We start from the raw sequence: 27,033 nt of genomic DNA on the forward strand, positions 1-27,033 counted from the left end.
GGTCTATCATCATAGCCAGCATACCACAACTAGACCAAAAATACTAAAATAGTCAAGAATGACCATAATTATGCAATTGGCACTATTATGTCAAGAAAGGACACAGATATGCCAAATATAACACTCTTATGATGGGGCTGGCATATATATTTGGCGGATCTTGGCACCAGGCATAGTTTCAGGAAGTAATAGTGTTTATTATGGGCACACACATAAATGTTGACGACTCATAATTTTTTCCGGTTTGAATCATACCCTGTTCTCCTCAGATCTTGAGCTGATCATGCATCTAACTGACACATTTTCACTCTGACTCCTGCAGTCCCGCACTTTGGTGGGTCAGCACTGATTACAGCTCAGGCTACTGCTGCCATACTGTTTTGATGGTGCAATGTTCACACACGTGACTGATAAAGCAGGGACGGTAACATGGTCAATCTCCTTGTGGCTTAATTATATTGAGATTGGATACAGACTGTCATGTAGCAGGTCCTATAAGCTGGCACAGTGTGTGTTTGAGTGTTAGTATGACTTACTGTGAGATGTTTGTCTGGCTGTCACTCTTAGCATCTTGAGATGATCAGTGCTGCCTTCTTATTAGGCACCTACTCTGAAATTGATACTGGGCTTGACTTCACCTCAGAGAGCTACTTTGAAGGTACTAGCGAGCTACCAGTAGCTCCCGAGCTACTCGTTGGAGACCCCTGCTCTAGACAGGCAAAATGGTTGTATGACGTTACAACGCATTCCGCTGCAACGCATGGCTTTTCCACACATGCGTTACAACGCAAATGCCATTACCGTGCATATCCTTTACCACGCATATCTTTACAACGATTTTCATTTTAAAACTATGCATGATAATGGCATTTTCAAGGTAAAGGTTTTCTCCAATCCCTGCTCCAATTCCTTACATGTTCCCTTGCGCCCTCCTTTTTAAAAAAATGTTTTATACCCCTTCCCTGTACCCCTGTGCGACCCTCCGCCCCATTCCTTCTATGAATTACCCCTGCCCGTAACTAAGATCCTCCTTACCTCTACATGCTGTCTCCACTCCAAGCACTTTCGATTTGCGTTGCACGTCGTAAAGAGGAAGTGGAAGTGTCTTTCCGTTTCCTCTAATGACGCCGATTGCCTCCATCTTTTTTCTTCCGTATCCGAAAACGATGGAAACAGGAGCGTTATTTTTTTTGGGGGGGGGGGCCTAGACCCCACAAACCCCCTTTTTTAATTTTACCTTTAACACACATGCCTTTACTACGTATCTCGTAGTAAAGGAATGCGTGGTAAAAGCTATTCGTGGTAACCACGCATGCGTGGTTAAGTGTATGCGTGGAAACGGCCGCGTTGTAGTGGATGTTTCCCAGGCAAAATAGTTAGACATTCAAAGGCAATAATATAATCCCCTTGAGGTTGAGGCTGTAGTAGTTTTCAGGAACATCCCTGTCCCACTCTTCTTCGTGTAATGTGTGGGGTTATTCCCCATTCACAGATGGCCACTTCCAAGCTGTACTCCAGAGTGACGCTTTGGGTGCCCCTCTGGGTCCGACCAGACTGTAAGCCGCGAGACAGACTTATATCATGGCTCACCTGCATGATCCGTGTCTGCCTATAAAAATAAACTCCGCATTAGTGACCCCGACTCCAGTACAGTTGAGTACAGTTGGGCACTCAGAGCAGTGCTACACATATTTACCATGCAGAGGACTTTTTCGCCCCTACAGGCACTAACACATTAAGAACTAGCATGCAGAAGTCGCCCTTGTCTAGAATGTTATGGGTGTCATTGATAATTTAAAGCATGACCATCTGTGCTGCAGCCAGACTTGAGCGTTACAACAAACAAATGATGGACGGAATGCTGACAATGCAGACATTCTCCCCCAGTCAAGAGATCTGGGTTAAATCCATCGTTCTTTTGCCCACTACACCACCCCAGTTTAGACATGGCCATATGCAAATCAGTCTTGACCCTGTGCCTCATGGGAACAGTCCAGCCCGAACTGCCAAGCCATGTCTTCCCTGGACTGGAATCAAGCATCCTAGGACCGGTTTCTGGCTATCAGCCGTCATCAGCCAGGATAGCTTGACTCCAGTGGCGTAGTGAGCACGGGTCCCACGTCTGGGAATACCCATCCCACTTAGGGCTTAAAGCGTTACAACTAACAAATGATGGACGGAATGCTGACAATGCAGACATTCTCCCCCAGTCAAGAGATCTGGGTTAAATCCATCGTTGTTTTGCCCACTACACCACCCCAGTTTAGACATGGCCATATGCAAATCAGTCTTGACCCTGTGCCTCATGGGAACAGTCCAGCCCGAACTGCCAAGCCATGTCTTCCCTGGACCGGAATCAAGCATCCTAGGACCGGTTTCTGGCTATCAGCCGTCATCAGCCAGGATAGCTTGACTCCAGTGGCGTAGTGAGCACGGGTCCCACGTCTGGGAATACCCATCCCACTTAGGGCTTAAAGCGTTACAACAGACAAATGATGGACGGAATGCTGACAATGCAGACATTCTCCCCCAGTCAAGAGATCTGGGTTAAATCCATCGTTCTTTTGCCCACTACACCACCCCAGTTTAGACATGGCCATATGCAAATCAGTCTTGACCCTGTGCCTCATGGGAACAGTCCAGCCCGAACTGCCAAGCCATGTCTTCCCTGGACCGGAATCAAGCATCCTAGGACCGGTTTCTGGCTATCAGCCGTCATCAGCCAGGATAGCTTGACTCCAGTGGCGTAGTGAGCACGGGTCCCACGTCTGGGAATACCCATCCCACTTAGGGCTTAAAGCGTTACAACAGACAAATGATGGACGGAATGCTGACAATGCAGACATTCTCCGCAGCCAGATTTGAATCCAGTCCATAGAGAGTTAAATAGTGCATTATCTCAAGTGAACTGTGTAAATTGGGCTTCACCACATCTTTAATAAAGTTTAGCTAAAAGGATAGACTAGGAAGAAGTTGACAATTAAGTGTCGGCTCTAGTCGGGGGTTAGAAGTTTCTTGAGGGCCTCGACTACTAAGGTTGAGTGTGATGGAGGGTTTTTGTTTTAGAAAGGGTTTTAATCAACTTTATCAGCGAGAGAGAGATCTCCTTCAAAATGCTACAGGTATCAGCAGATTTTCTTATGGGGAAGACAGCTGGTTAGATGGAAAGTTGAGAGGGTGTTCAGTGTTTGTAATTTTAGCATCAGAGATTTTTATTTTCTTTATTTTTTTACTTCTGAACAATTTATTGAGGTCGAGTACAAAGGAGGATTCGTTTTTAGTTTGGCATTGTTTATTTGTGGCAATCACGTTGACGTTTGAGTGAGAAAACCGTAGCATCAAACTGTTTTGTTTTTTTAATACTTTTTCTTGGCAGGGCATACATTTGCCAAATTTACAGCTGTTTTTTTAATTTTTTTGCTAAACTGATTAAGCAGCCTTTAAGAATTTGGGTTGTTCCTGCATCCTGCTGAGCAGGTCTGCAAATGTTCACTGAAACAACCCATTTGCACCGCACCAACTTGCAGTTGCAAAGGCTTGTTGGCTTCCTTCTAAAAAGATCTTCGGGCTCTAAATCACCCCAATTTCGAGCATCCCCAGTGACCAGACTCTTCGGCCACACTGCATTGTTTGCATCGTGGCCTGTATCTTTTGGTAAGCTACTTGAGGTCCTCTCGCGACTTCAGTGCCTCCGGCCGGTGGGCCCATTTGCTCGGGCCTACCCTGACTCTCCTGCTTGTTGTGAGTCCCCTGGACCTTGCTGGTCCTGACACTGCATCTTCTTTGACTTCTGCGTGGGTTGCATTTGCCAAGGCTTGTTGGTGCTCCCGCCAGACACTGACCCCTCGACATCCAACGTGGGACAGCTCATGCACGGCTCCTGGTGTTCCTCAGCATCACCTGATCCTCACAGCTATAGAGTCAAGGTCCTCATCAACTCTCCTGCAACTCCTGACATTCATGGGCATTCGTCTTCCAGATCTCCTGGTCACTCCTGAGTGACATAGTCTCTGTCCCATCTGCTTGCATATACCTCACAACTAGAATGCACCTTTGGATTCCACAGGACACTTTCTGCTTCATCAGCAGAACCAATTTCCTGAAATCCTCTTTTGGGTTCAACTGCAGTTTCCAACACCACTTGACAACTATGCACCCGGCTTTCCTGGTGAAGGCAATGTGGGTACTAGGGTATCCACAAGTGGGGGGGCTCTCCAACCTTCTGTCATCCACGGGGTTTCTTCACGGTCCACTGGGAAGGGTCCTTAACCTTAAAAAATCCAACCACTACTTACATGTTGACTTGTATGGGGAACACAGTCGTGTTCCCACTCCACACGATCTCCATGGCGTTCCTAGTTACTCACCTTGGGTGGTTCCTTTGGTGCCCAGCACTTCTACGTCCTCTAGACCTTGTCTTGACCCGAGTCGTGGTTCTTATACCACTTTCTTAGTATATGGTTTGGTCCCTCCCCCTAGGGTCCACTGTGTATTTCGTGCTATTTACAGTGATGTCTATGCAAAGTATAGTGTGAATTGTGCAGATCTCTGGGTAAGAGATATCTGTGTGTGTTAGAGAGTATTATATAATAAATACATATTTTTATAAATACCTTGTGTGATTCTTTTTCACTTAATCTATACATATAAGATTGTGTTTTGGTAAAACAAGCTGCTTTACACTCCTTCTGGACTAAGCCTGAAGCTTGCTCTCCACAGCTACCACTTAGAGAGCTTTCTATGGTGGTCTAAAACCTTCTAAATCACCATAAGGGTTGTCTGGAGTGGCGTAGGGTGTCCACTTACATAACTGTACATCATATACCAGGCCAGCTTCTCCCACTGGCCTTGGTTCTACTTCTATTGGACTTCATTTGGCCACAGTGACTGCTTACCTCCAGAATAGGGAAAGCACCTCATCCTTCAGGGTCCCTGGCAAGGCCTGTATGGAAGGGCCTAAAAGAGTAATTACATAGTTCTCACCAGAATTATGAACCCTGCTTTTAAACCACTTCACTTTTGCTCCCTGAAGTTACTTTCACAGAATGTAGCCTTCCTAGTGCCCATTGCCTCCCTCCGCATGTGAGTGAGCTTCAGGCTCTTTTTCTGGCAGAACCTTTCTTTCAAGTTCACAAATAGAGTAGTCCTTAGGACAAACCCAGAGTTTCCATCTAAGGTGGTCTCTTCTTTCCACATCAGACTGTTGAACTCTGTGTTCGTCCAATGACCAGAGTCAGTGGCAGAGGGAGCTCTGCACACACTACTAGTCAAAAGATCATATATTATGTTGACAGGACTAACCCCTTCTATAAGACATTCTATTTTGCCAAACCACACAAGCCATGCTCTCTCTAAAGCAGAAATAGCAGGGTGGTTGGTCAAATCTATCCTGACGTGTTATGCCAAAGTCAAACTATGTTTGCTTATCCTTCCCAGACCCCACTCTACCCGCAAGAAGAGGGCCACATAGGCCTTCTTAGGTAACACCCCTATAGAAGACCTCTGCAAATCAGCTGCCTGGGCTGCTCCACACTATTTTGCCAAGCATTACTGTGTGGACATCTTAGCACGCTAGCAGGCTAATGCTGGGCAGGCTGTCCTCTGCAATGTCCTCTGGCTAGCTCCTGCGTATTGGAGAACTGCTTTACAGTCTATGCACGGCATGTATATCTACAGCTACACTTGCCACAAAATGAAATATTTCTTATCCTGTAAGCAGCTGTTCGTGGTAAGTAGTGCTGTAGATTCACATGCACCCAGCCTTATCCCTGGAAGCCTTTGGTTGTTGCAGATGCACTCCTTTCCTTATTCTTTGCATAGTCATCTTCTGTATCTACACTCCATTTCTATCCTCTTCCCCATGTGAAGAACAATCTAACAATGGAGCTGATGCTCATGCGCATTACCAGTAAGAGGTGGAGTCGCCCTACCTTGCGACTCTAAGTCTTCTTAGAAAAAAAACAAGTTTCACATGTTCAAGTCCAACACTAGATGACAGGAGTGTGCACAGCTTGTGAATCTACAGCATACATGCCACAAACAGATGTTTTCAGAGTAAGTAATATTTTCCTTTTAGTGACAGTGTAAGCAATTTAGAGATGATCTAACGGCTTTACAGTGTTGGGATCATGAGTAGAAAGAACACATTCTGTCAAAATAATCTGTTATAGTGCATAAGCAATATACAAGGTCTCCCAGAAGTAAGGCAAAAAACGAGAACCTGCATATTTGTAGAGTTCCTGCAGATTTCCTTGCTTCCGGCACTTTCAAAGGTTTTAGAGAAGTTTGTAAACAAAGGTTTGCAAAAACATATTGAAGGGAAGCTTCTCCATGAATTTCTGTCCGGATTCAGGGTCAACTTCAGCACTGAGTGTGCGTTGTTGGAAGTAACTGAGTTAATCAGTTCCTTCCAACTGGATGCGGAAGGCAAGGTCGTTCGGGTACTGCTTGATCTATCGGCGGCCTTTGATACGGTCCCACACAAGAGGCTTTTAAATAGACTTGAGAACATTGGCGGGACCGTCCTCAAGTGGATGTCTTCCTATTTGGAAAATAGATCTCAGGACACCTGGCTTCCGCCCTTCTCCTCTCCAGTCCCTGCTATCAGTGTTGGTGTCCCTCAAGGCTCCATTCTTTGCCCAACCCTTTTCAATATCTATCTTTCGCCCTTGGCATGCTTGGTGGAGGAAGCGGGTGCCAAAATTGTCTTACACTGACGACACGCAGCGTATTTTCTTGTGTGATAAGGGCTCTGACTTTGATGGGGCAATGATTAATTCCTGCCTCTCGAAGGTTTTTAATTGGCTCAAGGTAAACCAGCTGAAATGCAATCAGGACAAGACGGATGTTGTTTTCTTTGGAAATCTTGAAACACCTGACTGGAGCTCTTTGTGGCCCAAGGATTTGCCTTCTCGACCCGTTGAAAAAGAGAAAGTAAAAAACCTAGGAATAATCATTGACAAATCACTGTCAATGGGCCCCTAGATTCAACACCTCTCGGGTGTTTGCTTTGGTTTACTCAGAATGTTAAAAAAATGTTTGCCACTCCTGCCGCTGGAGAGTAGAAGGATAGTCGTGCAGGCTCTTGTGACATCTAAGCTCGACTATGTCAACTGTCTGTACCTTGGTATTCGAAAATCTCTGACCCAGTGGTCCAAAATGCGGCTGCCAGAGCCATCACGAGATCTATTCCTAGAACCTGTATGACCTTGGTTCTTAAATCCTTGCACTGGCTTCGCATCAAAGAGCGGATTGACTTTAAGGCCTTGACCATCTTTTTTAAAGCCTTCCACATGGTTGGTGCTGAGTACCTAAATAAACGTGTCAACCGATATTTAACATCCAGACCCTTGCGATCCTCAAACACTAACTTGTCCATTGTGCCCAAAACATGCCTTATTCATACTGGCAGCAGATCTTTGGTTTTTTGGGTGCAAAATTATGGAACAGCTTGCCGTAATCCTTGTGGCTTGACCCTAACTTACTTTCTTTTAGAAAGAGCTTAAAGACCTGGTTGTTTCAATAAACTACTGGCTCTTTCACTCCTCTGTTATCGCCTCGCAAGCACCAGGACACTCTTGTTTGAGTAGCTGTGCGCTTTACTAAATATCAGTTTTCATTTCATTTCAGAAACAAATTTTGTCTGAACATAGTGAAAATTTGGCAGAGATATGTTCCATACATTGTTCAACAAATGTATAATGTCATTATTTAGCAATTTTATAAAGCACAAAGTCCCAATGGATGGCATTCTTTTTTTCTTGGAAAATATTTTTATTGAAAATTTCAACACAAATCAACGTACATTGGCATTGAATAAATCAGCATTTCGACCATTAGAAAGTGTACAGTCAGTCAGAGAGCATCTTCACCATACAATAACATAGCAGTGGTGCGAGGCACCGCATTGGCCTCTAGTTGCATCCTGTAGTATTACAGCAATTCTTAATCTACGTATCTATCTACGGTACTTTCTCAGTCACTCAACTCCGACTCTGAGGTCTCACGTGGGGGGTCGCATATGTTCCCTCTGTACTTATTCCATCTTCCCACCTGGGTCCACTTTTTGAGGCAGCCTCTATGTATGTATACTGTTTTTTCAACGACCATTGTGGTATCCATAGCCTTACACCATTGGGATAGGGTAGGGGGCTGTCTGGATACCCATCTTTGGGCTATGTTGCGCTTTGGCAATAATAGTCCCAGTGTCACCCAGAGTTGCGCCACACGGCTAAGGTCCGTAGGCTCCCATACATTGAGGAGGCACCTCCTTGGTTCCGGAAGAGTCGCAACTTTTGTCACCTGGGAGAGTGTACGCATGATCGCCCTCCAGTACTGGGCTATGACGGGGCAGTCCCAGAGGGTATGGAAGAGACTGCCATCCGCACCACACTGCCTCAGACAAAGCGGTGAGTCCGTCCGTTTAAGTTTATATAGAAGTGTGCGTGTATAGTATGTGGGGTGCAGAATTTTTAATTGGACCAGTTTCAGTTTGGATGATATCCCCACCTCCTTCGGGGAGGAAAGTGCCGCCTGCCAGTCTGTCTCGTCCAATGCTCCCAGTTCTGTCTCCCATTTAGCCTTAAGGGCTAGAAATGGATCTGGTTGGTTATTTATCACCTTCCGATATGTCAAAGACGTAGCCCTCTTAGTCAAATGCTCCATGAGGAGTCTATCCTCCAGGGGCGAGGACTCCGCCAACCGAGTCCCAGGCGGGACCACCGCCCGGAGTGCGTGCCTGATTTGCAAATAGCGAAATTTCTCAGTATCTGCCAGGTCATATTCTGCTTGCAAGTGGGCAAACGTGACTATGTCACCTTTTTGCCAGAGATCACCGACCCTCGAGATTCCAATCAGATCCCATTGTTGAAACCCCTTGGAAGTACGCAGCACTCCCAACTGTTTCGCATCCCATAGCGGGGTGGCCTGAGTTATCTTCCCTTCCCAGCCAAGAGCACGTTGCGCCTCGAACCATACCCGCAGAGTGTGTGCCGTTGGGCCCATAAAGCAGCGTTTCCTAGTGTAGTTATAAAGCGCCCCCAGAACCCCTCCCGTCCCCAGCAGTTGACGATCCATCCGGTAAGCCGGATCGTCCCGCGGCACGTGAAGCCACTGGTTTATTACCATAAGCTGTGATGCCCAGTAGTATATCTTAAGATTAGGGAGGGCGATACCTCCGTCGTACCAGCCTCCGGTCAGTTTATGAAGCGCTATCCGTGGCGTCTTATCTTCCCACAACAAACTGGTCACTTCTGCGTTTATGGCAATAAAGTATGCAGGAGCAACCGGGAAGGGTGTGTTCTGAAGCAGGTAGAGAAATCTGGGAAGCGCCATCATTTTAAAGAGGGCAGCTCGTCCCAGCAGTGTCAGAGGGAGGGAGCGCCAGTGTTTAACGTCGCGCCGGAACCGCACCAGGGGTTGTCAGATTTTCTGCGACAAATTTTGCTTTATCCGCTGTCACATAGATTCCTAAGTATTTGAAACCGTCTTCTACCACCCGAATGTCACACCCCCTAGGGAGCTGCGGTGGGGAGCCCTGGAGCACATAGAGATAGGATTTTTCCCAGTTTATCGTGTAGCTGGATACCCTCCCGTATGACGCACAAATATCTAGGAGGCAGCGCGCCGGCGAGGCCAAGTACAGGAGGACATCGTCCGCATACAGAGAGATGCGGTCCTCCCCTCCCATCGTCCACTTTAGGCCACGGAAGACCGGGTCCTGTCGCACCCATGCGGCCAGCGGCTCCAATACTAGTGCAAAGAGAAGTGGGGAGAGGGGGCATCCCTGTCGCGTCCCCCGTCCCAAGGGGAAAGCGTTCGAAATATGCCCATTTACGACCACCTGCGCCATAGACTTGGTATACAAGAGCTGGATCCAAGCGCAGATTTTGGGGCCAAATCCCAGGTGGCGAAGAACAGCAAAGAGAAAAGGCCATTCCACCAAATCGAATGCCATCCGTGCGTCTAGTGAGAGAATGACTGCTGCGTCCTCTATCGAGGAGCGATGCGCTAGGACTCCATGCAACCGTCGTAGGTTCAGGGCGGTATTTCGGTTTGGCATAAACCCATATTGATGCCGGTGGATGACCGTGGCGAGGTGTGGCTGCAATCATGTTGCCAAGACTTTTGTAAGAATCTTTGCCTCGGCGTTCAGCAGTGAAATTGGGCGATAGGAGGTGCACTCATGCGGTGGTTTCAGAGGCTTGGGGATGGCTATTATGGTGGCCAGTCTCTGATCCCGGGGTAGAATCCCATTCTTCAAACTGTCCGTGTACATGCCCAACAGATGCGGAACAATGTGAGTTGTGGCTTTCTTATAGAATTCCATTGGAATTCCATTTGGCCCCAGCGCCTTTCCAGCACGAAGGGAGGCTATTGCAAGTGTAATTTCCTCCGTGGTCAGATCCTTTTCTAAGGCCGCCACCTCGGACGGGGCCAACGTGGGCATGGCAATGTCTCTAAGAAACGCCAAGTTGTCCATAACAGTGGATGTGGCCTCCGGAGTGTAGATCTTTTTGTAGTGCACCGACAGGGCCTCCGCAATGTGCTGGGGCTCTGACGTGAAACCACCAGTTTCTAGCTGGATCCGCGCCACCCATCTAGCCGCACGTTCCTTTTTCTCCAGCCAGGCTAACAATCTACCCGCCTTATCCCCTAGTTCTTAGATCGTATGCTGCGTTGTAGCGTGTCTAGCTTTTGCCGCCTCCCAGACAAATGACTTATACTCTTGTCGCGCCATCAGTACTCTGTGTGGTGTCTTCATCTAGGTGTGTTGCATGGTCAGCCTCGGCCCGGGCCACCCCCTGTTCAAGGCTGTGTATCTCGTTTTGCTGGTTTTTCTTAGGATCAGCCACCATCGAGATGGCCTGCCCTCGAAGGACCGTTTTGTACGCCTCCCACAATGTCGTTGGGCTCGTCACTGAGTCTTCATTTTCTGCGAAATACTGTCTGGTTTTCACAAGGAGAGCTTTATTAATTTTGGGTATTTTGAGGTAGCCAGGGTGAATTGGGAATACCCTACGTTTCTGTGGGGTGAAGGTTGCATATGTGATGAGGACTGGTGAGTGGTCTGAAATGCCCCTAGGCAAATGTGTTACCTCCATCATCCCCCTCAACCCCGTCGCCGGTGCAAAAATGTAGTCTATTCGAGAGAGACTGTTATGGACCCCTGAGTGAAAAGTGTATTGCCGTTCCTCCGGGCAGTGGGCCCTCCAGGTGTCTGAGGCCCAGTGCCTCCGTGAATTCAAGCAGTTTGGGAGTAGCGCTGCCAAGATCCCTGGTGGGCGACCTGTCCATTATCGGATCCATCGTCGCATTAAAGTCTCCGCCTATTATTAGTTCCCCTTGTGGCAGCGTCAGCAGAAACTCTCCCAATGCCAGGAAAGTAGCCTGATGGAGTGTCGGGGGGACATACACTGTCACTAAGTTATATACTTTTCCCTCCCACTGGCAGGTCACCGCCGCAAAACGACCATGTTCCCCCCCTGCGGGAGTCAACAATGATTAGTGGGAATCGCTTATTGACTAATATGCCCACCCGACGTATATTTAGAATGTACCACCATTTTATAGCCCCACCTATCCAGTGCCTTTGTAGTCGTGCCCACTAAATGCGTTTCCTGCAGGAGTGCCACTGCTGGCCCTTTACGCTTGAGATATTGTAGGACCAGTCCCTGTTTGATTTTATCTCCCAAGCCATTCACATTCCAGGACAGTACTTTAAACAAAGGGCTGGAGGATTGCGGGCTCCCTATATCTGAGCTAGTATTAGCCTCTACAGTGGGCATTTGCGCTCTGTCCGTCATGCAGGGTAGTATGAAATAGCATGAAATGTACACTTAGCCACTGTTCCATACCATTGGTATCCGTGGAACGGTGTTGAGCTGGTTGAGATGTTACCTAGCGGGTCGTCGACAAGTGGTCTGGGCCCCGCCGTACTCCGCAGAGGTGCCGCCTATGGATGTTGGAGTCCCACAAGGGTCGGTGCTGAGCCCGACCCTTTTTAACATCTTCATGACTCCACTGGCGGTACTTGCGGAGTCCATGGGTGCCCAGATCATATCATACGCTGACGACACCCAGCTTCTCTTCACCTGCAAGAAGGGCATGGAGTTTGACGGGGAGAGCATCCGTGGTTGCCTGGGGGCTGTTTTCGACTGGTTTCAGCGAAGAAGCCTCAAATGCAACCCTGATAAATCTGAGGTGCTTTTCTTCGGCTGTCAAGCAGATCCACCGTGGCAGGAATGGTGGCCGGTGTGTATGTCACCCCCTTCCTCTTCCTCTGTGGTTGCAAAAAACTTGGGGATCAAAATCGACAACACCCTTTCGCTGAAAACACAGATCACAGGTCTCTCCAGCACCTGTTTTGGTCTGTTAAAAATGCTGCGAAAATTTCTTCCTCTGCTCCCTTTAGTCCACAGGAAGCTGACGGTACAGGCTTTGATTTGCTCCAGGATTGATTACTCAAATGTCCTCTACCTGGGTTTACCGGACTACCTCCTGCACCAACTTCAGGTAGTTCAAAACTCCGCAGCAAGGGCGATCTTTGGCCTACCTCGACAAGCTCGGGCTTCAGAGCTGCTTTCTTCCCTTCATTGTCTCCCAGTTAAGAAGCGGATTACTTTCAAGGCTCTCACTTTAGCCCACAAGGCACTCCATTTGGTTGGGGCCTCGTACATTCAGAAACGGCTTCTTTTCTATAAACCCACCAGATCTCTCCGATCTGAATGTCTTGGCCTGGCAACGGTTCCTCCCATTAGAAGGGTCAGGATAGGTGGTCGTTCCTTTACACATCTTGCCCCAAAACTATGGAACTCCTTGCCTGTGGATCTGCGCCGTACTTCTAATCTGCTTGCCTTTAGAAAGGCCCTGAAAACTTGGCTTTACAAGCAGTAACTTGTTATGTTTGTGTTTTCTTCCATCTTCTTTCTCAGTTTGGAGTCAGAAAGCGCCGGGACACTCCCTGGAGTAGCCGTGCGCTATATAAGCAACCCCAATAACATAACATAACATAGCTTGCTTCAATCGCCAATGTGTAGACTCAAAACAGAAAACAAAACATAAAACAACTTGCACGTGTTGCCCCCGTCCCTCCACCCCCCTCCCTGCCCAGCGGATTTCGAACTACCCGCCACCCCAACTTAGCAGAGTGCTTAGTTCCCATAACTTGGTACTTGCGTATAGGGGAGGAGCTGCTCCCTGCCAGTCGCCCTCTCCCTTCACCAATTGCAGGTCAATGCGAGAAAACAGTTAAGGACAGCAAATTGCAGTCTTCCAACGTCCCTACAGTTGCCCCGCCACTCGTGACCGCGGGGATCCCCCCAACTCTCCACTCCAAATACCATTCAGCAGTTCAGTCTTTCCTCTCAGACTTATTCCGGTGGCGTGCGCTCCATGTCTTCAGAGCCAGCGGTCTCCGGCGCCCTGGTAGATCTAGCATTCTGTTTATGGTCTTGCCCTGCGCGGCTAACGTCTTTCACCGGGCACCATCCCTCCAACCACTCCGCGGCCTCCGTCGGTGTGGCGAAGAACCATGCCCGTCCCTCCGCCTCCACCCGCAGTTTTGCTGGATAGACCATCGCGTACTTGAGTTCACGGGTGCGCAACTCCTTTTTTATGGTCATGAAATCGCGACGCTGCTTCATCACTGCTGTAGTATAGTCCGGATATAGGGTTACCGTACAATTGTCCACCTTCAGCGGGGGGTCGGTATGCGCTGTCTCGGAAGTTAAATATACGCGCCAGGATCGGTCGCGGGGGGGGGGCCCTGGTCTAGGCCTACCTCAGGGCACCCGATGCGCTCTTTCCACTGAGAAAAATTTTGATAGCCCACGTGGCTGCAGCTGGTCCGTGATAGGTTTTTCTATGAAAAGGTCCAGAGCCGGCCCCCTCTCGCTCTCCGGCACACCTACTACGCGTACATTGTTCCTTCTAGACCTTCCTTCCTGATCATCAAGCTTTTCCAGCAGCTGTTTTTGGACAAGTTCCAGTGTCTGTATTTTCTTTTTACACTCCGCCGTTTCGCCGGTAAGGGTCGCCGCAGCCGTTTCCACCTCCGATAGTCTTGTGCTCATTTTAGATACGTCGGCCCTCAGCAACGTTATGTCCGTCGAAATTGTCCCTATCGAGACCTGCATCTGGGTCAGTGTGGCCATTATATCCTGGAGGGTGATTTCCTTAGGCTGGTCGGGCGGGGGCGCGAGCCCACTCGGTCCCTCTGGTACGCAAATTTCTCAAGTTTGGTGTGTGGCCCCCCACGTTGCCCCTTGCCTCCCATAGTGGCCAATGCGAGCGATATTGCCCCCTGCCGATCCGGGTCTCCGAGAGGGGGTGAGGCGCAGCAGGGATCTAACAATCGCCGCCGCCTGCCACGAGGTCTTCCACGTGCGGCCGTCAGTTTCCCCGGTGTCCTGCCGCTGCCCCTAGGAGTCCAAAGCTCACCTCAAGTCGCAGGCTTCTGGAACACTGCGTCCCGATCTGGCACCGGGACCCTCACTGCTCAGTCATCACCTTAAAGGCCAATGTCAGGCTCCCTCGAGTGTCCCGCACGCCAGCCCGCTGCAATCCACTCTCGGGGCACCGCTTCAGGGACCTGCCACTGCTCCGGAAAAGCCCCAGCGCCCCTTCGGGGTCTAAGAATCGGCGAAGGGGTCGCGACGCCAAGTGCGCCCGCCCTCCACCCCCGTGCCACAAAATGCCACTCCGGCGCCGCCCCAAGCAGGCCTCTCTTTCTGGGGGGGGGACAAGGGCTCCCCAAGGCGCCGATGCACATTAGTCAGGCGACCGCAGCAGCCGTCCCCTCTCTCTCGGGACACCGCCACCGGGCCCCTAGTTTCCGATCAGAGCCCCGCTTCCGGGCTGGATGCGGCACCGGACAGCGTGGGACCGATCCCAAATCGCCGTACGGGGTCCCTCAGAGCGTCGCCGAGTACCCACAGTCGGTCCTCCTCACTGAGCCGCAGCAGCGGCCACAGCGCTCTCGTCTCAGGCTTCTGAAATCCCAGGCCACAGGGATGAGGCCACGCCTGCATAGGTTCTCTCATGCCGGCAGGCCACCACCCGAGGCCCCGGCTCTGCCGCCTCCTGTAGGCCGCTTACACGTTGTCTCGTGGCATCTCGCAGTCACGCCCGCCACCAGGCTAATGTCGCTCGCAGCCAATGCCCCCGTCACCCAGGTGCCGCCTCCGAGGGTATATTGCCGGTTTCCGCCAGGATTTATTCCAGGATAGTTGCGGGAGTGGGCTTCAGACACAGGAGCCGCACTAGGCTGTGGCCATCACCGTCGGCTGCAAGCCACGCCCCCATGGATGGCATTCTTAAACAGCAATTAGCTTTTAGTTTGGTGTCACCTAACACTGAATGCTTTAGAGGTACAATATAAGCAGTTCTCGTTGATTTTAAATCATGGGTACCTTGAGGACTGGTTGATACATAACCTAATTCCTAGCAAGGTGGTACTGAAGGTGTGAGGACGTATGGTGGCACCGAAGGTGTGAGGACGTATAGACATGGTCTGCTCCTGGCTGTTTGGGAAATGTGGCGCAGAGCACGGTCACCCTGCAGGATCCAGTGATCCAGCGATCAGACGTGGACACCAGGGCTTTCTTTGAGGGCATTTGCTGCGCTGTATAAATCATATCACATAGAAAATGTTGAGGGCCACCATGGTTCATCAGTTATCCTTGCTGTTGGTACACTATTCCTGCTCGTATCTAGAACATATTCTGTTGTTCCTTATAGCCCTAGGCAGGCCCTCTCTGCTCACCAGGAGCCACTGATATACTGGTATTAACGCATACCCTGCGGTGTTCCAATTAAGATGCTTACTTAAGAACAGTCTTGATATATAACAACATGGTTTTTTTTGTTTCTAAAAGAAATGGAAAAACTCATGCCCTGCAAGTATGACTTGGAATGCACATGTGCATGCTATTTGATTCCACATACAAATATACTCAAATTATAATATCAAAATTACCATAGTAGACATTAAACATAAATTGTGGCATTGTGGATTTAGTAGACACTTATTAATATCTTAGCACAGTGTGTGTTGTAACTGCCTATGGTAAAAGAGTACTCTGATTTAAGTTTTTATTTGTATTTAGAGGTGATAATCCCTTAACATATGATTTGTAATTATTGATGATGTAAAAATGTTCTTAATCGTGGACAGTTTTAAAGCAATTTTTCATTTTATCTGTTGCCGTTTTGGTAAAGGCTTCTGTTCGGAAACACACCTGCAAAAATATTTTTCACCTTAAATGTACGTGAATGTTAAATTCCGTTTGATTTTGATGTATACAATATCAGTCTTTACTTATGTAACCTGAAATATTCTTGGGATTATCTTGTGAAGGACATATCATTTATGGTTAGAGCGTTAGATAAGGGCTAAATTGTAATTGTGTCTGTTAGACCTGGCACCATTGGCGTGTCTCCCTTCCACTTTTTGCTGTTGCCCCATCTGTTTTTGCTGGTCTAGATGCTTTGGGCACTTAGCCACTGCTGTTCAGTGCCGAAGTGCAAGTGCTCCCTATTGTAAATTGTTGTATGGATTAGTAATTCCATGATTGCTTATTTGATTTATTTGTCAGACCCTAGTACAGTACGCCATGTGTGCCCAGGGCCTGTAAATCAAATGCTACAGGTGGGCCTGCAGCACTGATTGTGCCACCCACAGAAGCAGCTTGTAAAATGTGGCTCAGGCCTGCCATTGCAGAGCCTGTGTGCAGTCTAGGACTGCCATGTCGACTTGGCAAGTGCACACACTTGCCAGTCCCTAAACCTTCCCTTTTTGGGATGTTAGTCAACCCCTAAGGAAGGCCCAAGGTACCCCTGTGGGCATGGTGCATTTTATGTTTAGGTAGGACATGCCCGGATGTGAGTGGCATGTCCTGATGGTGAAATACTGCCAATTTTGTTTTTCACTGTTGCACGGCTATCTGTTCCCATAGGCCAGAATGGGCAGTTTGATTATAACATCTTATAACCATAACTGACAGAGGGAACCGGATAGGAAAATAAAGTTTAGTATGCCTGAACTCACAATGTTAAAGTGCATCTTTTAGTGTGGGTGATTTTAACATTCTGTGTATGAAAATACCACTTTTAGAAAGTAGGTATTTTCTAGCCTAACCATTCAGTATACCTCTGCTAGGTTTGTGTATTGCATGTCTGGCTTGTGAGTGAAAGGAGCTGGGAGAGGGCTGCGGCTCCGGCAGTCAGGTCTGGGCTGAATTGGACCTGGGTTGAATTTAGAGTAGGGCGAGGAGATTTCCTTTCACCTGCCTGGGACAGATTTGCTTTCAACAATGCTGTTTCCACCTCCTGCCAGGAAGCTGCACTAGTGAGGACAGAACTAGTTTTGGATGGGTACAGACACACTCGGCCTTCAGAGAACAAAGAAATTGTGTGTATAAAAAGGGGGACCCAGACCCCAGAATGTTAGATGTGGGAAATCAAGAGGAACCTTTGCCAAGGAGAAGAAACCGGAGAAGCTGAAGGAAGATTACTGCACCTGTGCTGTTTGCTGATTTGGGGTTGGCCTGCAGTGGTTTCTTGTTGCCAAGGAAAGGAGAAAAGGACTTTGCTGTTTGCTTTGTCATCTTGAGGAAGATCTCCAAGGGCTTGAAATTGAGCTTGCCTCCTGTCTGAAGTCTCAGGGACACAAAGACTTCACCACCAGCTCCCCTGAATTTCCTTGCTGGGAATTCTAACCTACAGAGAGGTGCCTGCTGCTGTTCAGGACCTCTAGAGACTGTTTGTCACTGGGAGCTGGAAGCGCGACGCAACGACGAAGAAACGTGACACATACGCCTCGAGACCCGACGCATTGCCGAGCCACGGGGAAGAAACGTGCCGCATCTACACCGAGTCCTAACGCATCACCGATAACGTTGTCGCAGTGCCTGCCGTGCGGCTGCAAAAGTTCACGCATCAGACCGGATCGTCGCATCGCATCAATCCGCCGTTTTGTTGCATCGCACCGGGTCACCACATAGCATTGAGGCGCCATCTTATCTCATTGTAACTGGAACGCAGTAAGAAACTGACGCATCCCCTACTTTCCGGTAAGGAACTGACGTATCGCCTCCACTGCGCTGCAGTAAGGAACAGGTGCGCCACCTCCCCCGAAGCAAGGAACTAACGCTTCGCCTTCCTTGTGACCCTTTTGGTTTTTTTGCGTGTCGCGTCTAAGGTACTTTGTTGGAAAAGTGTCACATTTAAAAACTTGCATTAAACTGAACTATTTCTACCATTGAAGAGCTTATGTTTGATACTGTACTGTGGATTTTTGCCATTTGGTCTTGCTTAGATAAAGATACTTATTTATCTAAACTGGTGTGGTGTCCATTTGTAGTGTTTTCACTGTGTTACTGTATGTGTTCAGAAAAGCATTACACAGTGCCTCCGAGATGAGCACGTCTGCTCGTGCCAAGCTACCAAGGGGGTGAGCAGGGGTTATTTTAGGAGGGTATCCCCCTTTCCCTAACTAGAAGCATGGGTCCCTATTTGGGCAAAGGTGCAAACCATTGCCAACTAGAGACCCCCATTTCTAACAGTGTCTCTAACCAAAAATAGTTATCTTATAAGTATGTAGCTTTAGAGTTGTTGAATTTAAGCATGGCACTATTATTTCTTGCGGAATGGATTGTTTGGCAGTAAATCATTTAAATGAAAAGGAAATGGGATGCATAAGTAACATCCCAGCATTCGTTTAGAAGTACTGTTAAATCTTCAGGCAATTAACTGCAGCTTATTATGGTTGCAAGTTGAGATCAAAATATTTAAATGAATTTCCGGTCCCACGATTAAAAATTGAAATATTGAAATGGCAGCTGGCATTCTTCTGTGTCTGTTCCTCAAAGATTTTTTTTTTTGCCTTTTGTAAAAGAGAAAGTAGGTAAATGTTTGTGTACATTTGATCTCTATTTTTCAGTGCACATGCTACTTGATTGTCCTTTTTTTGTAGACTTATGTCATAAATATTTACACCTTGTATTTTTTTAAAGTATGGTAATAGGGAACAATAGAAAGCACTATTGCAAATTAATTTTTTTTGTTCCTATTATGACTATACTGTGACAATTTCTTGATAGCTTTTAACTATTGTGTTCACATGGGTTTGACTCACTTTTAATTGCATGCGTTTCATGGGCTATTGCACGAGTAAACGTTGCTAAAAATGAATGAATATATATATATAATTTTCTTTTTCTGAGGACGTCAAGGCTGGCAATGGGGAATGATTCAAAAGCATCTGCATTTATAAAAGATACTAACTTTGGGAGAACTGTAGTTATGCATTATTTATTAACCTGCCTTGTTCCATGTATCCTTCGTAATAGAGGAAGACTTCGGTGGCTAAATGGAGAGTACCATACTGCTCTTCCATTCCACCTTGATATATTAGAACATCTCTTGATACGTCCAAATGCTTCAGGATTATTCTGGTTATTTTTGGGTTGTACATGCACAAATAATAAATGCTTAATAAAAAACTCCTTCTGGCTGTAAAATAACACTTCACTGTAATGCACTTCTTTCATATAGTTCCAAACACTGTGATGGATATAAACGGTTTAGGAGCTGCTGTTTACCTGCAGACAATGCATTTGCCATTTAGGTATGCCTGTTATTGTTCTTGTTGTATTTCTTTTAACTAGGAGCTTCTGAGGTTTCCCAAATTGCATGATGCCATTGTTGAAGTAGTAACCTGTCTTCTACGGAAAAGATTACCAGTAACAAATGAAATGGTAAGAGATTTGGGATTTTCTTAAGAATTTGGAATTTTTTATTAAAAAAAAAGACATTTTATTTAGTAACTCAAAGATATACCGTCTCAGTGAACGTTTTTCATTTAGTTAGCTCAAGCTACAAGGTTTGAAGTCTTTTGTGACAGTATGTAGTCTCAAGGCTTTTTTGAGGATTAGCTGACAGTTGCTACCCCCGCTGTAAGAGCAGCTGAATGAGGCATGAAACCATGAGAACTGATTGCACCACATATGTAATCTAAGTCATAAATAAAATTTGCAATGGATGTACGCAATACCATCCCAAACATATCCCCATTTGTGGAGCTAAAAATATGAAACCGAGTCTCAGTTCTGAACTGCAGATCTGTCACCTATTTGGTATAGAGTATTTTTCATTAAGAAATGCTTAACTTTTTTTTTCTTAGTTTGCCTTGCAAAAAATTATGGTTCTCGGTCTTCTTACTGCCTCTTAAATATGTGCATGAGAACCTCCAAGTCACCTTGCTAGAGGGTACTTTTTTCGATTTAAGATGCACATTGGACCAACGGATCCCATGACCTGTTCCTTTAACTGTCCTACACGGAAATGATGTAATTGAAAGTAGTGCAAAATGTTGCTCTCCATGTGCACCGTTTCAGACATGGTCTGATTTTGGTATGTCTGGCCTCGCAGTTTATAAATATCAATCTTTTTATGCAGCGGTACTGTCTGAAGAGCTGGAGGTGAAAATCTATCCCTAAAATGCATGCTTTAATTTTGTGACTGTATTTAGCTTCTTTTTTAGTGTTGCAGTTGGCTCATAACCGAAACATCAGGTTTGTGTTATTCTGGCTTTCCTTTTGCCTCACCATTTTGGTTTGTACACTGATGTTAAATTTTTGTTGGGCTTATTTATGATGGTTTTCTCTGCATCTCTGGAAAAGAAGCAGAGAATGTGGACAGTATATCCAGGCTTTATGAATAAACGAAGCCATAATGGCCATTGCAAGGTTAATTAGCTCCTTCAATGAGCTAGGTCCAGCATTTAAATCCAGAGGAAAAATCCCACAAATACCCTAGCGTGATAGTGAGCTAAAAAATATTGATGATTAAATCTAGTTAACAAAAATCCATGTGTCATATTCCATGACATCTCACTAAAAACTACATAAAATTGTATCAAATAGCCATCAGAAAAAAAGGAAACTGAAAATGTCTTAGACACACAACTGAAGAGCTGGTATAATCAGTGAGAGACGCAGCAACAGCACAGCCTCTCAAAGGATGCAGTGGGTTTCCCTTTTCTGTTATCCTTTGACAACAGATCAAATATTTCATAGATAAATCAAATACATCATGATGATTGTACAAATTAATGTAAAACTTGTTGGTGGCACAACCTTTCTTTGAGTGAGCAGATGGAGACGCTTAAATAACAAACTTTAAGTAAAATCCACAGATGTTTCTCTTGTTCTAAAAATGCTCTAAAGTATAATAAAACACACATTTAGGTGATTGTTTCAGTTTATTGCTTTTGACTTATTTTGTGTTCAGAGTTGACGCAAGTTCCAGTAAGTCCATATCTTAGCCATTGTTCCTCAATCTAGGTCACTTAAAGATTCCCCTAAGTGCTAGTGGGTTATCGCTACCGGGCGATCCTGTAATTTATCAAGGCTGCTTCATAGGGCCTTCCTGTTTATCATCTGAACCTACACTGTTGTATTGATTTCAGTCACCCTTATTATTCCTTCTTTAGGTCCATAATTTGGTGGCAATTGAGCTAGCCTACATAAATACCAAGCACCCAGATTTTGCTGATGCCTGTTGCCTGATGAACAACAATATTGAGGTAAGACAAGTTTATTAGTTTGGTAGCTATGCTTTGTGGTATGTTTAAGGAATAATTTGCTATTGAGCTTTGATGTGATTCAAAGTGAATGCAAATGCAGCCACAAAAGTCTTTGTTTGGAAATGCTTAAATAAATTCAGATAAGAATTGACCTATTAAAGTGCTTTTAAATATATTGACTTTCGCACTGGAATTTAGGATAATTAAAATAAGTGGAGGGAAAGGGAAAAGGGAACAGTAAAACTAAGGGGATCATTTTGAAGTTTTTGTGTTCCTAAAAAAACTAAAAAAAATAGAAATAAAATATAGAAGAAAGAGAAAAGCAATGGTGGGTCTAAAATTTTCTTTATAGGATTTCTTCGCAATCCTGCATCTTCAGTTGTATACTGACTTATGGATAATTTCAGCCTTTGTTCTAGTTGGGAATTATTGGCCTGTTATCCCAGATTTTGTATTGCCCTTGAGTCTTGTTGTTGCCTTAGACAGCTTGCAGAGTTGGTAGAAGAGGTTCTCTTCAGCATTCTCTAGATTTGATGTACACAATCCTGTTGTTCGATTTGCAATGTGGACAGTTCAATAAGCAGTAAAATAAAATGTATATTTGACTGCAGTAACATTCATCAGAGGCTGCACAATTCCCTTTTTTTAGCATAGATATTAGCAGGAGGCCACCACTTCTTGCAATGGTGAATATTCTCTTCCCTGATTTTTGTCAGACTTCTGGTGTGGTAGGAGGTGTTGGGAAAGGATGAACAAATCAGAGAGACAGGCTGGTTTGGAGTTCACCAATGCTTTATTTTTGTCTTCCTGGTGGAGTTCTAGGAAGATTGTCAATGCATATGTGTTAATTCCCTTTTTCTTCAAGATATCCAGACTTGAGGTGTCTGGTGCCAGAATGAGGTAGAGTTGTTTTGCTTCCTTCTCCCAGGCCACAGCCTATTTGGATCTCTTCTGCATGGCTAAATATTCTCTCCATGCTTTGTCTTCAAAGTTGTTCCTGTTTGTTTTCAGTCCTGTTAGTCCCTATTTGATAGGCGACATTTTGCATTTGTGTAGAATGAAGTTGAAGCTGATGTCACGTTCCACAGCAATTGTTGGGAATCATGCATGCAGCACAGGGGAGGGTTTTCAGAATGTACACCCTTCCATGTGTGTTTAGCCCATGCTTTTATCCATGCCCATTAGTTCTGCTCCATGCACAATTTGGCTTCCTTCCTTAGCTCAAACAACACAGGTGATGTGTTGCGAGAGGTAATGACCATGGAAATTAGCAAATCTTTGAATGGTACTTGATGACCCCTATTATTGTTCTATTTAACCCTGGGCGTAGTTCGCGAAGTAGCACTACGTGAAGCTACGCAAAGTGCACTACGCGAGCTACGCGTAGTACTTCGCGAACTGCGTAGTACCCTGTACGCACTGTGCAAGATGCCGTTTTCAATGATTGCACAGTGCGTACAAGCATCTGGCACTGTGCAATCATTGAAAACGGCATCTTGCACAGTGCGAGCTGTAGTTTTCTGCCGCTCGAGTAGATTTTTACTCGAGCGGCAGCTTTCTCAACGCGGACTGGTAGTTTCTCATCGCAAGTGGTCGCGAGCATACGCGACCACTCGCAATGAGAAACCTGACCTCACGTTGAGAATCTCGCCGGGATGTTTATTTTCCACGCTCGTGATCGGCAACTTGATGTTGCTGATCGCGAACAAGGAAAAAGTCTCGCCGGGATGTCATTTTGCTTGCTTGCGGTCGCCTACTTGATGTTGAGGACCGCGAGCAAGCAAAAAATGACCCCTGCACTACGCAACTCTACGCTACGCATGTTTGCACTGTGCTACATGCAATCCGCGAAGTAGCGCAAACTACGCAAGCGTAGCGTAGTGCTTTGCCCAGGCTTAGTTCCATTGCCCTTTGTACTTGGGATGACCATTTTAGTGTATTAGTTTTGATCAATCCAAGGTATGAACTTTCTTTCTTTAAACCTCGTTTCTCCTTTTGTGAATTATGTCTTCATTCTTAGATTTTTCCTGAAGACCATTGTCTCTGTTGAGGTTTATCTTCTGTTTTTCTTGCAGTATATGTAAGTAGTTGGTTTTAAAGTGTTCTCTTGTGTGATTAATCACGATGGAGTTATCTGCATACAAAAAGGCTGGTTACTCTGTCAATGGGACCTTTTGGGACTTGCTCATAAAGGTCGTTTTTGTAGAGGGAGAACTGCAACGAGGCCAAAAGGTAGCCCGGTTTGACCCAGCACTCGATGGTAACTTTTCTGCGTAAACAGCTGTCTTATTTCAACCTTACATATGAAGTTGTGTTAGAGAACAGCATTTTTACAAGTAAAAGTAGGACTGGATCAAGGCCTAACAATCGCTGTTACAGACAGAATGCAGAACATGTTACTGGGACCAGATCTTTTGAAAGATTACAGCGAAAATGTTGGTCCACCATACTGCAGAAATTTGTAAAACTTCAATGGGGCAGGGGGCATGGAAGAGACAATTTTGGGGCAATAAGCTTTCCCCTTTGAAAGCCCTTCAATTTCCAACTTTATTTTGCCTTCAAGATTACTTTATAATGTCCCTGACGCTAAGGGTATTCAATTTGGTTTAGTTTGAGAGCGAGATGGCTCAAGTTTTCAGTTTTACAGTTTGTCGCGTATAGAGTTTTCATGATGGAAAACAATTTTGAAGTTGCCAGTCCAGGTTTCTTCAGAGATGTTATCCTCAAAATTGATCCTTCTAGTAACAGCAGCATTTCTGTTAGGTGTAGGACCATTCAAAATATAAAGTTTAATAATCTACTTTTTTATTGCTAAACTATTGACTTCTGCTTTGTTTACATTTCAAGTATTTTCCTCTTTCTTTAACTTTTCCTTGATATTTTTCTCATTGATGGTGTCTGGGTCAGGTGCTACCAATTGGAGCCATTCTTTAGGTATGCTGCATTTTTTAAGCATTCAGTACCTGTTTAGCCTAAAAACAGCATGTTGGACGTCAGTGGTGTGCTAGCTGCAATTGTTTCAACCAAGATTCCTAAAAGAAAGTTGTCTTGATTTTTGAAGTGATCTAGGTGTAGTAATTGCCCAGGGAAGTCCTGGAGTGTGTGTCTCCATTACAACGGCATGAGGTCTCTAAGTCATTTACTTGCAGAAAGAGAATTGTGAAATTTTTTGTTTAATTGAGGCTCTGTGGAGGGCTAACACTTTCAGGTGTTTTCCCCAGATATATATTATATTATATAGTGGTGTTTTAAATGGGTCTCTCAAAGAAAGCTATGTATATCTGTTCATAATATTATTTACTACTATTGTGTCCTATTTGCTACTATTTTGTGGCCAAACAAAAGCAAATCCCCTTGATCTTCTCTTTCCATTTACACTAATCTACATGTCGGGTTCTTTACCCCTTTGAGCATTTTGATTGGTCAATCACTTGACTTACCGCCAATGAATAAATAATAGAGTTGAAGACACCTAGCAAACAGCCTTTCATGGTGGCTGATTTGTTTCCTAGAGACACATGCATTTTTTAATACTTTCACTTTTTTGTTTTGGTTTTTCCAGGCACTCTGAGCTGACCTAAATAATTTTTTTCCTAGAACTACAACAGTCAAACTTTTACATTGTTACCACTCTCAGTTGTACGTTAAAACTAAGCTTAACTTTTATTATGTTGTGTAATATTTTACAAGATTTGGTCCTTCCAAGTAAGTAGTATCTTTGTGTTTTTAAGGTGCACTCGAACTACCATGAAGCACACAATGTCACATGTCAGAAAGAGGGAGAACCTACAGTTACCAGCTGCAAAATCCACACATTTTGTCCTTCTCAAGCCTGTTTACACAAGCAATGGTTCGGAAAAGACCCATGGTCAATGTATAATGTGCGCTCAGCTCAGAATCCGGAATCTAGTGTAAACACCATTTACTGCAAAGTTTTTATTTACCACTTCACTTATCATGCCATGAGCGAAAAAGGACTCTGAAGGAGAGAATTTGCCTTCAACGTACAGTAGGAACTGTGGAAAGATACCCTGTTTCTCAGCCCTAGTCTTAGTTTTCACAACAGCAGGATGGGCCCATGCTGAAGTGAGTGCAGTAGTGCAGCAAGGAGTATTTGTTTCTGTTGTAGCTATATGAGCCAAAGTGACAATTGTGAAGGGGAGAAGGTATAGTAGTTCTCACATTGTGAGAACAGGACCCAAAGGGAAAAAAGGTTGCATTGGCAGCAAGGATGGAAAGAGAAACCAGAGGTGGAGGACACCATCTTGGGTAATCGGGGAGTACCAATTTGTTGGAGGGATAAGTAATGGAAGGTATAGCTGCTGCCTATCCCAAAGTATCTTATCCCACACCACCTTTTCCTTCAAATACATGCATGGAAGCTGCAAATAAAACAAGTTAAGACACAGATTTAATGCTCACGTATGACATCAACTCTGTCCACGTAGTAGCCCACGTGACACTTTGTGATCCTTTGCACTTGTACTGTGTAGAGTGCAACCCATATGCCAAGCTCTTCAGCGCCTCAGCAGGGGTATAAAGTGTTATATAGAAGCAGTTACAATACAGTACAACAAAGTGTAACCTTTTTTTAATTTCATTTAAGAGGCTTGTTCACGACATTTCTTCTGACCTAACTATAGGCTCTCATATGATGCTGGGTATGAAACAATAGGGTCAAGATTTAGGGCTGTCTTTTAAACTAAGTATTGTTTTTCAGACGTGAATGTTTTTTTATGTATTATATTGTGCATTTTTATAAACTTCCTCAGAATTTAGATGCTCCGTTGCATACTTATTTACTGTGCCAATAGTTTTTCTGGACATAGTTTTCTTGGCTCTTGTAATCATTACACATGTATTTATTTATAGCGGTATTTATGTATGACTGATAAATGCAATTAGAGGAATTAACATTTGGTCTTATTTAATAGATGTGAATGGTTTTCCCAGTTCACAGCATTGTTTGGCTAGCCGCAAGAAAAAATTTGTTTGTGCTGCAGGTGCTGTTGTAAACGTTTCCTTCAAAACTATTTTGTGTTCAGTCTACTCTTGATATTTTCCTTTCCTTGACAAAGACTTCCAAATATATGTTGGCTTGATTGCATGCCGTTCAAATCCCAAAAATGTTGTGTTTTCTTCACAGGAGCAGAGGCGTAACAGGCAATCTAGAGACTTCCCTCAGTCCGTTTCACGGGATAAGGTGAGATTTGATATTTGTGTCTGAAAATATGATGGGTGCTGGGAGTGATACTTCAAACATTTTCCACAAGTTAGATGGGAGATCCAGTGTGAATGGCAATGTTCCATGTCAGTGACACCCATAGAAAAAGTGAGGTTCGAAAAGAATACAAAGCAATGATGTACTTTTTTTTTATAGATAATCTGACTTTTTTGTACTTCCTTCTCTTGTTTCTTCTATATTATAGTATGTGAATCAGCGGATC

General features: G+C 45.3%; 1 protein-coding gene across 4 annotated transcripts in view; it reads left to right on the forward strand.

Annotated features, from left to right (window-relative positions):
• Positions 1 to 27,033, forward strand: part of DNM1L (dynamin 1 like) — a 610,546-nt gene that overhangs the window by 428,164 nt on the left and 155,349 nt on the right. For all 4 annotated transcript variants that reach the window (XM_085652405.1, XM_085652403.1, XM_085652402.1 and 1 more), the window contains 3 exons: positions 19,668 to 19,757; positions 21,494 to 21,586; positions 26,733 to 26,789. In XM_085652405.1, the coding sequence (XP_085508531.1) occupies positions 19,668 to 19,757; positions 21,494 to 21,586; positions 26,733 to 26,789 (240 nt within the window). The remainder of the gene's footprint in view (positions 1 to 19,667; positions 19,758 to 21,493; positions 21,587 to 26,732; positions 26,790 to 27,033) is intronic.

Source organism: Triturus cristatus, chromosome 4_1, assembly GCF_964204655.1.
Source record: "Triturus cristatus chromosome 4_1, aTriCri1.1, whole genome shotgun sequence".
In the NCBI taxonomy this organism is placed as follows: domain Eukaryota; kingdom Metazoa; phylum Chordata; class Amphibia; order Caudata; family Salamandridae; genus Triturus; species Triturus cristatus.